Source organism: Platalea leucorodia, assembly GCF_965183815.1.
Source record: "Platalea leucorodia genome assembly, chromosome: 9".
NCBI classification, from domain to species: domain Eukaryota; kingdom Metazoa; phylum Chordata; class Aves; order Pelecaniformes; family Threskiornithidae; genus Platalea; species Platalea leucorodia.
Window position 1 is genome coordinate 31270690 of NC_138831.1, and position 14041 is coordinate 31284730.

The window sequence follows — 14041 nt, forward strand, 5'->3', positions numbered from 1 at the left end:
GATTACCAGTCCCCACTCCAGCCCCCTGACCCAAGCCTATATAAGATCCACTGTGGGGCCCCCTCAGTTGGAATGGGGGAAGATTCTCGTTTCTTGCCATCTTTGATATGCCAGTGCTTACTATTTTCTAAGAAAAGAAAAGAGGCACTGCCCCCCTTCTTGATGCCTAAAGATACTGACATTTCATCAACCTGAAGAGCAGAGGCTCTTATTCTCCCCCTCTGGAGTACAGGGCTGTTGTCTTATAAAATCCCAGAAAGTCATAGGATAGAGGAGGATCACAGAGATATTTTTCTCCCTTATTAAGCAAAACAGCTATAAGTAGCATCAGTAGCTAGCAAAGAGGAATAAAGAAAGAACACAGAATGAACCAATGGTGAATTCCCATTAAAAAAATCCAATGGCATCTTTCCTAATTTTTAACCCAGCTTTCAGAAGATGCAATTAAAAAAAAAAAATTAATCAACCAACTCATGATTGAAATTGAATTCACATAAAAGCATAACTGGTAGGGATGTCTTCTGCCAATAGCAACATCAAGGTCAGATTTTGACAGACACTACAGACATGACGAGTCTAACTGCAGCTGTGTGCCTTGCAAAGATCAAAATGCTACTTTCTCCACTAAAGAACAGAACTAATGACAGAGATCTCCGTAGGCCTATGTGTGAGGGGTGACCATGCCAAGGACTGCACAGAAGAAAGTGACTGTGATGAATAGATATATCTCCTTTTCATTAAAAATACAAATATATTAAATCCCAACCAACTATGAATTTATGCCAGACATACCAGCGCTAACTAATTGCAGAACAGTACTGTTCCTATGTATAGTTTTGCCAAACCCCATGAGCCCAATTGCCTCACTTGGCCCAGCATGACTGTGCTGAGCTCTGTCTTGGCACTCCAAACCTGGATAATGGCACTTAATCCTGTTTTGCAGAGGGAGACATTGCTGTGGGAGATACGGCGCTTTCAGAGCTCAGCCTCATACCATCAATGAGCAGGAAAGTGAACCAGCCAACGCTTACTCAGAAATGGCGTACATGAAGCACTGGCCAAGTCTGGCTGAGAAAGGGAGTCACTAGCCAGAAGAGAAAATGCAGCACGTTCTTTCCTCTACAAAAACTTATGAGACTTTACGTAGACACCAAGAACTGCTAATGCTGCTGGTCTGTACTCCTAAAAAGAACATTTTACTTCCAAAGCATTTTACAAATGCAGCATAGGAATAAGGCTATTCACAGCAATTTCCTTCTTAACCTATATGCTTGAGGTTTATACGTTGAGGAAGAGATGCACAACAGCAGCTCCTCAAATCCCTTAATGACTCCAAATTTGCCAGCATGATGTGATGTGATGTAAGCGCAAGGTGTAAGTACACATGCTGTTGTACAACCAAGGCACTCCTGCAGCCTCGACTCAGGCCCTGAGCAGAATACTTTCAGATAAAAGCATCCCAGCTTCTCTGTAAGCACCTCCCTCGCTCCCCCATTGAGAAGCTGCACAAAATGTACAAGAAGTACAAGTTACTCATGAGCCCATAGGTTCAGCTATATAAGTTAACCTGGGGTCCACCACAGCAAGTTCCACAGCAGGCAACCGTTGGGAAATGCACGAGGAAAAGCAGTGCTTTCTTTAAAGCTTGGGATGCTGCTCTTCCTACAGCAACCCTGTTGGCAGCATAGAGAAATCTGGCTCATTTTCTTCTACGCTTAGGCAGCATTTATCAAGTGCTAGGTCAATGAGCAACTAAAGGATGGCTGAACACCTAACACGTTTACAGTAACTGATTGTGAAAAATCTCTCTTCCTTTGGACAGATGTGTACAAAGGTATTTTCACTTAAACAAGAAGGCATGTGTTCACAAAGAAAATAGAAACACTGTCTCACAACCCTAAATATGATTTAACATGGGGCTGTTCAGGGAACATAAAAAAGGATTTTCCTTTCTGCCTTTTCGATTCCTCACTGCAGTGTTTCAATCAGACTGTACTACTGTCATATTAATGGGTCTGAGCAGTTTCACGGACTGGAAGCTAGCACAAATGTTTTCATTTTCAGTCTGCTGGTGTGAATCAGGACAAGTCAGCAATGACCAGAAGTCTACTCAGCAGACATTTAATGCAGTAATGGTTGTTGGTGCTACCTCCAGAAGACAGGACTCCTCACAAAAAATGCCTTGATGATTAGCATCTTTGCTCTCAGCTAGAGACACTGTAGGAAGGGAGAGCATGAGGGCAGAACGAACCCAGCGCCCCCATCTGAGAGACACACTCTTCAGAACAAACCGGGCACAACTTTAAAACTTTAAAAACATTTTTCTGTATGGAAGGTCTTAAAGCTGAGCACGAGCATTACCCACCAGCTCGTCACTCTTAAGAAAAAAACCCACATCACCACTGAAGTTACAAAAGCCATGTAAGGCAGCTTTTCCTTGGTGCCCTGGGCGAATTGGTTGCCCCAAGAAAGTACCATGAGTGAGTCACAGACTGTGTGCATCTGGAGACAGAGATGCCGTACGCTCACTGCCCACTGGCCAGTTTTGACTAGTGGCAACTCCAAACTAGGTTTAGCTTTCCCTACTCTCCCTCTGGACGAAGCATGAGATCACATCCACTGCTGCTGCCATTACTCTTACCCAGAGGAGTCTGAACCAAGCAGATTTGGACTTCACTCGGCAAATCTCCCTGACTGTTCAATATAATAAATACTTTGACTGAAATGAAAGCATTGGTGTTACTTATAAACAACGTTTTATTATTTTTCCTAAGCAATCAAAAATATCTTTCAAATAAATACATATTGCATTTGATTGTGTACTTTCTCTGCACAGAACTTAAAAAATGAGAACCTGTAGCAGAATCTGAAAAAAACAGAGACAGAAATTAATAACCCAGGAAACTTCCTACACCCTGTACATGGACCAAGCTGAAAAATGCATAGGAATTAAAAGAGAATTGCAACTGTAACATTCATCACAGACAAAACATAAACGTTAGTCATGACTCTACCATTTGTAGACACAAGAATCTACAAGAAATAGGGAAAAAATTGAGCAGCACTTCTGTTTCCTACTGATGTGCAGGCATCTTTCAGCACTGTAGCAAATCCACACACATAGTCTTGCATTACACTACAGGCATTCTGCATTTTTGAACACATAAACTTGAAAGCAAACATTAAATACCAGTGTGAGTACTTTTCTGTTAAATGCCACTGCCAGCTTGGTTTTTTGTACTTGAAAAAGAATGCTTTAACTTTTCTTGGCTGGAATTCTTTCAGTTAGGAAGTCCTTTGTATATATACTTTTTTAGTTATATCAGAAATTAATTTTTTGTTGTCTGAGAAAAGCTAAATTATTACATTAAAGTCTGTCCAGTGCACTAATAAAAGATAGATGACTGAACACTTCTGTTAACTTCTTTAAGTTGGAGTAAACCCAGATAAAAGTAAAATTTTAAACCATTTTTCAGAAGTTGATAGTGTCCCTTGGTGACACACCGCTGTTTGTATAACATTAACTGTGTGCACTGAAGTTTATGAAGAACTGTGTGATGCTGCAGGTTTTCTCTCTAATTTTGTAGGGGAACGTGGCCAAGTCCTTCGCTGAGCCAGCCGTGTGAATTCCCACCATCTGCATGAGTTAGCTACATTCGTCAGCTGACTGCAATGTACATTAGGTAATTTTAAATACTTTTTTGCTTGCACAGTTAATATACAATTTACTGCTCAGTGACTCACTGTATCAAATTCATCCGTAGTGTAAAGAAATCAAAAGGAGGCAGCACAGGAGGTGAAGCTGGCCCACCAGGCTTTGCTAACAGCAAAGGAGAGCAACTCTGCATTTCGAGATGGGGTAGTGATTGTACAAGAGAGAGGCAGGATGGAGTGGGGTGGAAAGGGTGTCTTTAGAAGAGCCCTTCCTTCCTTCCACTGCCACAAAACTATCTGTTAGAGAGGGTCTTTACCTCTGGCTTGTACAGAAACTGAAGATTAAGCTTCTGCCTTGTGGATGTATCTCATAAGACCAAATATTTACTGAAATCTTTCCCAGAAAGAACATCTTGTACCCAAACTGTAATTTATAACCTCTCTGGTTTGGGTCACTCCACAGAGGCCTTAGCTCATTCACTACTTAAAAGAATCTTCTTTTGCCATCTTCTGGTGTGCCTGTGCTGAGACACCGCATCAGCTGTTCTAGCGCACGCTGTCCCCAGGCCACCAGAGCATGGAGCAACGTGTTAGCATCTTTAAACTGAGACATCATTCCATTTCCAGGGCATAGACATCCTCCTCACATGGTCTCTCTTCAATCAAGGCTCTGAAAGGAAACGTGTAACTACTGACCTCACCTCACATATTACCCAGTACAAAACACTCCCCATGTACCGTACTCTGTAACTGCTGTGGCTCTATTGGCACATGTGGTTACACAGAAATAATTAACTGTAAAAGCCTGGTGACACTAATAGACATGAACGCAGTACATTCTTTTTCACTGACTACTGCTAATACTTTATAATGATATTGGGTAGTATCTAAATGCACCTTTCCATAAACACTGCAGTTATACACTGCGGTTATATTTGTTCTTAAGTTCTGCTATAATATTTGTTCTTAAAACATGGAGAAAAATAATGAATTTTAAACTGACCACTCTGGATAGATTTGAAAGGGCTTTTCAGGAATAGAAATGGCTTACTAGAGACACAGTATACTACCCTAAGGTAAATGCAGATTGGACAGAAAACTGGTCTTAAGCAGCCTTGCATAAGTTCCCTCTGGGCACGATTACACTAGCGTTAATTCTTATCTTTGAAATGCACTGTGCAGAAGGTGCTGGACTGTCACTATCAAGAGATGAAAGCACAGATGAAGCACTGATAGAGCACACCATATAAGTCAGGTATATTCTTGGAAATGAAATGGGCAGACTGGCATTCCAGGAAGGTGTCTAGCTAAATTCCTAGACCTCTACAAAACCATTTTCCCTGGTAACTACTTTTTTTGTGAAGCAAGAAAAGTGGTTAGAAAAGAAATTTCACAGTATATTAAATATTTATTTTTTTACACACTGGCAAAGAAGGAAGCTTAAATTTACCTTTATAAATTATGTTAGCATGTAAAATCCATAACTTTGTTCCTAGATGCCCCCTAATGAATCCCTTTAAAAATCAATACACAGCCAGCAATGCAGTGCATTTATGCACCATGAGAAAAGTTGTGTGTACGTGGAATGAAAGCAAACATCCAGAAAAGAAGCCACAGCTTATGGAAGAATTACAGAATTCATAGAAGATTATTATCTTTCCGCTCAGCTGTTTGAAGCTCACAAAAAAATGTAACAAAAGTAACATAACTGATTTATCTAATATAAAATTATGAATTTGTTATGAAAAATTTGTACAGGAAGGACATTATTTTCTCTTAGTTCTGTCATTTTGGATGTTTTTTCCTTTTTAACAGAACCCTAATAGTAGGGTCTTTCTTCGTAGGTTTTATTCCTTCCAAGGATTGCTATTAACAAGGACTAAGCGTCGGACTACAATGAACACTTCCTTTTAACACATAGGATGAGGAAAGTCTTGGTTTTTTTCTTTCCTCCTAAAAGTGAAAATCTAAAATGCACTTGTGAGCCATAGCTAATGAAACAAAGTCTTTATCAGCTAGGACCCCAGACATACTCAGTTTGAGAACTCGTTTCTTGGACATAGATGCAGGAAAAAAGTTGCAATTCCGTGACTGCCTAACTTTAAGCACATCAGAAGACTTTGTTACTCCCAGGGAAACATTCAAAGTGCTGAAAGCTAGCAGAATGCCTGAGTGCTTGGCTGACTGAAGCACATACAGAGCAATGCAAACAACTAATATCAAAAAACTCAATTCTTGCACGCAAACAGTCTCATCAATCTTAGTGGAAAAGCAGAACTGAACAACAGCTACAGAATCAAATATTTGTGGCAATGTGATAAGACTATTAAAATACAAGCAGACTCCAATCCACTTACCAAAACACTGTGATATTCCCCATCTTCCTTTTCTCAGCCAACTATTACCCAGGCTGAATTTGCCCTCTTGATAGGGTGTAACCCCGGCCTTGCCTTGCTGTTGGTATAGGGGTTTCCCCCCCAGTGTCTTTCTCTTCTCTTCTGTCTTAACATCTGGGTAATATTTGGTGCACAGACAAATCATAGCGATGTATGTAAACAGAGACAAACATACACAGTCATCACCACTAGTAAATCCTGTTCAAATACTTGGAAAAAGGCAAAAAGAGCTGATGTGCACTTCACTTGAATAAGGGTATTTTAATGTGGAAAGTCACAGACAGTGACAGAGAATATAAAATTAACAGAGTGCAATAAATTCCTTTAAGGCTTGTGGCTCTAACACAAGTGTAGAGAGAGCAGGAATATGCTGTGAGAGTAGCTACTTAATTTTGTTGGCAGCTGTTCTGCTGGCATTTGCCAGCTGCTGGCATGTTTGTCCGTTTCATTTTAACCAAGTGGAAAGCCAGTGCCTGTTTAACTCCAACATGATAGGACTGTAATTACTTGCAATGCCTTTATAGCACTAACTTTTAATCAGTCATATTTTTCCAAAACATTCAGATTTTGTGTTGAAAGTTTTCTGGTTTTTAATGAGTCTTTTACAACTTTGTATTATTTGTTCTGTAAGTCTGAGCTGAGGCCTTTCTGAAGAATTATGTATCCACACTTACAACTAATGGGAACAAAACTACAGAATAAACAATAAACATCCAAACTTAGGACATGGTACTTGCTATGGAAACAACCCTTTCTGAACACCAGAAACCCTGAATCCTTGCTTTGAGGAAAAAGGCACTGACTGAAGGACTAATCAATCCTCAAGCAGTTGCCTGTTATATCCAAGCAAACTAATTAAACTTGCTTATCTCTGGAAAATCATCCTGGCATGAATAGTCACAGACTGCAAAATCTCACTAAAACACACAATGTTATCAAACACTAATTCCAAACAAAGAGAGGTAACTCATGGTATTGGGAATCAGATGGCAAAAAATCCTCTGAAGGCACCAAAAGAGTACATAAAATTAAGATGGATGAAAAAAAATAATTTCTGTGATCTGCAATTTTTGCAATATTTTGTAACCTCTTGAAAAATCAAAGTTTTTTATTTGCATGAGAAAAAATTAAACCCTCTGTTTTTCCTCTGATGAGACGCATTTCAACACAAACAGACATGCTGTTGCTCATTAAACCAACCTGGCACAAGGCCAACCACAGCAAACCCAGTAGCAAAGGTACACCTTCATTCTCTTCCAGATCTGAGGTCTCTGAAGCACATCCAGTTGCTCTGTGGAGCCATCTCTGTTGCTTTAACCCAGTCAAGGACTCTGAGCGCTAAATGAACGAATATCCCAAAATCTACCCTCCTCTGTGCACCTTACATGGCTGCCTTGTGGCCTCATTTTTCTTTGGTGTAAATTCAAACCAAATAAGTGAAGGAAGATACTTTGGAAGACAGAAACAGATAATAAAGTGAGTGGTAGGAGGTTTATAAAAAATTAGAACAGCAAGTAGACAAAGAAAAGTAGTTCCAAATACCTAATACAGAGAGAAGGAGAAAAGCCAACACAGATCCAAAATGCAGATGGTGAGTCAGGCAACCAGTTTTGGCTCTGTGAAGTATTTCTGTTATTGTTTTCCTGCAAAACACTTCTGAACCAGTTCATCCACTTATGTGGGTACTCTGTCTCAGTAGAACTGAAACAACTAATTTCTTCCTTGAGACAGATGAGTACTGGCCTTAAGGACCTGTCTGCACTGCCACAACCAACCAACCAAAAACCATCAGCGTATGAACTCAGCTACGGAAGGGGTACAGGAGCAAGGCACTGCATCAGGGTTTGAGAAGAGTGGTTGGTCGTATAAGCGAAAGAAAACAGAACTTGAGACTACACCCCAGCAGAAGGAAATTGAGGACCGCAGAAGTTTTTCGTGAAACAAGCTCCAGAAAGCGAAGATGACCAGGTATGCGTGCATGTGCAGCCATGCTGCTAGCAGCAGAGTTACAAGCTGATCCTGTTGGAAAGCTCAGGATTACAGGGAGCTCCAGGATGCTAGTCCCCACTGAAGAAAGATTCTGGGGGAAAGGGGAAATTATTTCTTTACAGGGAATGGACTCCATCTAGCAAACCTGAGTCTTCTAGAATTAGGATGTGCAATTCACAAAGGAAAGACTCTGCAAAATTGTTTAATTGTTTAGAGATTTTTTTTCTTCCAGTCAGTTTACATGTATCCTACAATCCACAATCACCATGGGGAAAGTAATCATATCTATTTGTGTAACTGCAGCACCAGGAGGCTAGGATACAAAGCAGTCTTCAGATCCCTGCCTGTTATCAAGGACCCCTTTCAGAAAGTACCCACTGACAGTCTGGCAACACCAGCTAGAAAATCCCTGCTACAAGTAGAAATACAAAGTGATATATGTAAATAAACGTATTTCATTAACAGAACCATGGAAATAAGCAGTGGTATAATATAGCGAGTATGAATTCAACACAAGTGACCTATCAAATCATTCGCAGGCATCACAGCTCCCTGTTTTTTGATTTTTTTTTTTTTTTTTTTTCTGTAACCTTCACCTAAGTTTACCACAGAGTGAAGACTTTAACATCTGTTTGGATGATAATATTTTCTCCTATGAAATTAGAGAAAATATTTTTAAATATTTAAGTCCAAGCTGTCTTCCAACTTAACAAACATAAAATGTTTTTTGTGACAAGTAACACATTATGACCTGGAAAAACAACCTTAAAAATATTTTGGGGTATTTCAGGAGTAGTCTAAATGTCTCAATACCAATGACTTCTTTTAGGAATAAAGTTGAAAACTATAACAGATTATCCCAATTTGGTCATTTGTTATATCATGACTACAGCTTTTTCCAAGCATACATTCATACAAATTTTTGCAAAGAAATTCACCATTTGTTTCATTCTCTTACTGTGTCTATATGCGGCAACCTAGAACATCTAAACTACCTACATAAACTGTGAAAGGAGATAATTCCATGCTTAAAACAGATCTTTTTGTAAAAAAAACTGTGGATCTTTATTCCTGAAGAATATATCTTATTCCTATACCTTATACCCAGTGACACCAATAAGATTTCTGTGAGAACAAATGGATGAAACTAGTCCTGTCCTGTGCCTGTAGTGCTTCGGAGATGATTATTTCTTTTTGTAGTTTTGCAATTATAATTTGTAAGACAGCCTCTTCCATGTTTCCTTGCCAATTCTAGGCAACTGACAAACAGCGCTAATCTAAACAAGATTTTGTAGTTTGCTCAGTAGGAGTGGCAACTGTTAATTTTTTCCTTTTTTTTTTTTCCCTTAAAGTACACTGTGCTACATTTATTCACAGTCAAACTACTGTTAAACTCTTGCTAATTCTAGTGACAGCATAAAAATACTTTGCAGTTGAGTATGTGGTGAAAGACTTTGATTATACATACCTCTGAAAAGAAAACAGACAGGATGACTAGGCTGATCCAGTGAATTATTCCTGCAAACTGTGAAGCACTTGAAACTGCAATTAACACAATACAATGAAGCATCATTATAGTAGCAGAATGCAACTTACATTTAATATAACTAGTACTGCTACAGCTTACATATGGGTGAACCTTTCTTTCTTGAATTTTGTAATGGAAGTACCAAAAAGGGGATGGGATGTAATGGGACATGGAACTCCAGCCCTGTAAGCTGCTAACCCTAATTCAGGCCAGCATGTTAGCAGCCGCAGCAGCTGTTCATTGGAGCTTTTACAGATAAGACTGCTGGTAAGCACTGACACACACATTTTAGGTCTTTGATGCTCTGGCACTGCTCCATGTTCTTGCTCCATGCACTGCTTTAGTACGAGATGTATGACTAAACCCTGTATACCTAAAAATCCAGAGTTAGAATTCTGTAAGGAAATAGAATGCCCTACTATCCCCACATTATCCCTTGTATTCAGTCTTTGACAATTCAGTGCAGATCAGTAATTAGCTGGAACAGGTGCTTAAAAACTAGTGCTCAAACTGGGTTTTGAAATACATTTGTATCATCTAAATAAATAACCTAGATAGGTAGACTTTTGTACAGCTCTCCGGATGTGGCATGAACAGCCATGACTAGCTCAGAATCCCATTCCTCTCAGAGTCAAGTTTGACTCTAGGAAAACCATAGTGAGACAAGCAACAGAAAGAACCAATGTCATTGTTAATAAGTTCAAATCTTAATATATTAATTTTAAGGAGTTTGTGAAATATCAGCAATTCTAATTTGTACAACAAACATAATGTGACTATTTTTGTACAGTCTGTTTCAGGAAACGTGTCTGTCATATGGACAGCTTTGTCTTTAAGCAAGTTTCTATGAGGACACTCAAGAAAGTTACAGTAAATGAAATAAAATTCCAGTTTAAGTAATTGGTTAAGACACACGATTTCCTTTGTAAGCACTCTTTTTCAGAAAGACAATGACCATTAAAATCACTTATGTTCATTTCATTTTAAACTTCTCCATGAAAAGAAGTCTGTAAAGGGTAAGTTAAAATGGTAATTCATGAAACTCTGGATTCTACACACTGACTTCCCACATAGGTGCTCTTTATGCATGCAGATTGTTGAGGCAGTTATTCCACTTTCAAAGTGGAATGACTTTGAACAAAAGTCCTTTCAGGGACTGACAAGCAGGAACGCTCGGGAAAACTTATCTGAATTCATTAAAAGTATGGTTTTACAGAGTACTAAAGCCTTGCACAGACACTCACTGGCATTAATCAGACTTTCATTTGATTCAAATTATTTTGCATGTAAGCAAAATGAAATAAACTCAGACAAATGAGTTTGCTGCAAGACTACAGAAGAAGCTCTATGATATGGGTTGTCTTTATGGGCCTAAATGAATCTCTTGAAATCTGGAGGATTCCTGAGTAAGTTCAACTGAAATTCTGTCATCAAAGTTCCCTTCATTGCTGACAAAACAAAGCAGAAAGCTGAAAGGGTCCAGTATCTGAATTGCTGGCAACTCCCACTCTGAAGGTCACATGCTCTCAAGTTTGGAATAAGGGAATGAAGAGAAAAAAATTCTCTCTTTACTTCAGGGTATTTGTGAATCTACCATCCCTACAGCAAACAGATTAAAATAGTCTGTATGTTCTTGCAGTTTCAAAGAATTACTGTGTAACAGCAAAGTTTAAGGCAATCAATGACTGTGCACATAGAGATGCAAGACTGTGGTGGAATTAACTAAGTCCTAAGAACATATAGGGCATGCACTAAATAAAGCATCTCATTTTAAAATTAAAACTGATTAAAATGGGAAGGGGAGGGAGAGGATGTAGGAAGAAATCACTATACAAAGAAAACTGTTAGTATGGGCTGCCACTGGAACTCTTACAGCTGGGACTTAATGAGAGAGGGTTTGCTGTGGTGCAGCAGAGGAACTAAAGATGAAACAAACGGACAAAATATAATATATTTAACCTTCCCAAGACACTGTCTCTATAGGGTGGCATAAAGAACAAGAAATATAAACCATTTGTGAGCTGTTTTTCAGCTGTCGATTGACATACAAGGCTCCAGCTGCCCCTTAGTGGACAAAAAAGATATAGCAACCACGAATTTGGAAAGAAAATCAATTTCTGATGCTGCACTAACTGTAGCAGAGTGCTGGATGCACTGCCAGACAGTGTGCAATTAAATTGCCAGTAAAATAGTAAATTTGACAAAGCCTTCCAAGCAACAAGCATTTGTACAAGAGCTGAATCACTAGCCCAGACACTGAATCTGGATATTTGCCTCTTCCAAAACTCTCTCTTTCAAAAATGCAGTGAAAGGCTACAAAAATAGGAGAAGCGTCTTCTCCAAGAGGTGCTCATCCCTGCTCTGTGGTGGTTCACTGGGATTCAGTCTGAGGATCCATCACTGGGATTCAGTTTGAGGCAAAGCACCTAAGCTATTCAGCTTCTACTTTTATCTGGAACAGAATTTCACATTTGTTGAACTTGTAACCTTTTTTCCCCAAAATTGTAGCTAAAAGCCAAAAAGTTCTGCTTTATTTCATATTTTACTTGTCTGGTGCTATGAGGAAGAAGTGAATGCAAATCCAGATGCTTTTTAGTCATGAAGAAGATAGTGTAGTGTAAAATGCAGAGTATAGCCAACCTCAGTCTACCTCCTCCCCCTTTCCCATCTCCTCAAAATGTATATCCAGGAGGGGAGGGATGAAGAACACATCCTGACAAACCCTGCATGGCCATTATAGAAGCTTGTAGTACCAGCGCTTGCTTTCAGTGGATGCTGTTCTTGATGATGATTTTCTGGCAGATACAAGCTATACTGCTTCTGCAAGGAGCAGAGAGCAGATGCTCACTGTATGGTTTGGGCAAGCCCTGAGCCCGTTCTTACTGAGGCACTGCTGCACGGCAATGTGCATTTTCTTTGCACAGCTATGCATGTACTCAGACAGGGCCCTCCAGCAACCAAATGGACAGGAGCAGAGCTTTTCAGCTTCACACTTTTCAGGAAGGCCTGATGCCTTTTACAGACACACCTGCTGTAGCTGATCGCAGAAGGAGGGCGATACTAAGATGATCTCCTGAGTCGTTTTCCCACAAAACTACTGAAGACGAGGAAAGGACAGCATGGTCTATAGTGCTAAAGAGTAAGGGTTGGAACCTGCCATGACCATCTTTTTTTGAAATGAGGTGCAAGTGACTTAGTCTGTATCTATTTCTGCATTTGCAAAACATCACAAGGTATTGAGATGTTTTGTTAATGCATGTGAAGAGCTTTGAAGATAGCACTAAAAAAAGCCTATTATAGGACAGAGACCTATAATAAAAGACCTTTATATGTCCCCTGTTTCCTGGGGTTTCCAATTCCGGCATGAATATGCTTTGTGCTAAAATACCCTAAAAGGTCTCTCTCCTTTTCATGTGTGTGACCTACACATTTGCAAATGTAGTTTCCATCACTGACACTGACAGTTTTGTGCATGGGAGATGTGCACAGTGCAACCAAAGACTGCACTAAAGGTATGAGAGGACAATGATGCTCTCAAAATGTCACAGCCAAAGAAAACACCTGTTGTTTTTTGTTTTGTTTTGTTTGTTTGTTTGTTTTAAAAAAGGAGGCTTCCTAAGTAATTACAGTCTATAATGTGGATTAGCAGTTGTTATTATGAAAAAAATTGGCAGTGATGTGCCATAACATATCCTAATGCATTGGTTGATTTCATATACAATAAGGAATCATTTATAACTGCAATTATATTTTTGAAAAACATAATTACGACCTAATGGCTTTTTAAAACCTTAACGTAAGTGACACGCATTCCTCATATAACACAACTGCTATACTTATATCAGCCCCACCAAGATAGCCTTTACCCGATTTAAAACAAAATAGAACGTATTCAACTTAACAAAGGCAAGAAGCCCGATGGGTTAATTCATGAGTTAAAATACAAAGTAGCAACACAGAGCGGAATGGGTCCTTTCTCAGGTGCTGAGAAAATCCCCACAGGCAGGGGCAGCCTCTGAACAGTGAAGTCACCTGGCTCCACCAAACACCTACACGTCATGCACAACGTGTATACTGCAGAGCTTTTAAGAGTATCACATGCACTAGACACATGGAGGAGGAATGATCCCCAAAATAAAGTGTTCTTTAGAAGATTCTTCAGAAAATAAATGGTAAGAAAGCAGGTGCTTCCAGAGGAGAGTCTCCAAAACTGTTAAAAATCTAAGAGAAATCAACAGAAACGGTTTTTAAATTCTTTGGCTCTACAAGAAGTGGCAATTCTCTACATGAACAGAAAGATGTGGCACCTCAATAAATATTGTTGAAAGCTTCTTCCTCATTCAGTTTTTAAGGACTTACACCCATAATTGGCATTCCTGACTTTTTTTGAAGGCAGCACACTTGCCCAAATTCTGGGCTTCCTCATCCAAAACAGTAAGTCACCAGAGACTACAGAAAATAACAACTCTAACGG

At 39.4% G+C, this 14041-nt stretch overlaps 1 protein-coding gene across 1 annotated transcript in view; it reads right to left on the reverse strand.

Moving 5' to 3' along the window:
* The window catches only part of TMEM266 (transmembrane protein 266), a gene marked incomplete at both ends in the record, with an annotated part of 61800 nt that overhangs the window by 32363 nt on the left and 15396 nt on the right, over positions 1-14041 (reverse strand). The window contains one exon of the mRNA XM_082321350.1: positions 9508-9581. Coding sequence (XP_082177476.1) covers positions 9508-9581 — 74 coding nt within the window. The remainder of the gene's footprint in view (positions 1-9507; positions 9582-14041) is intronic.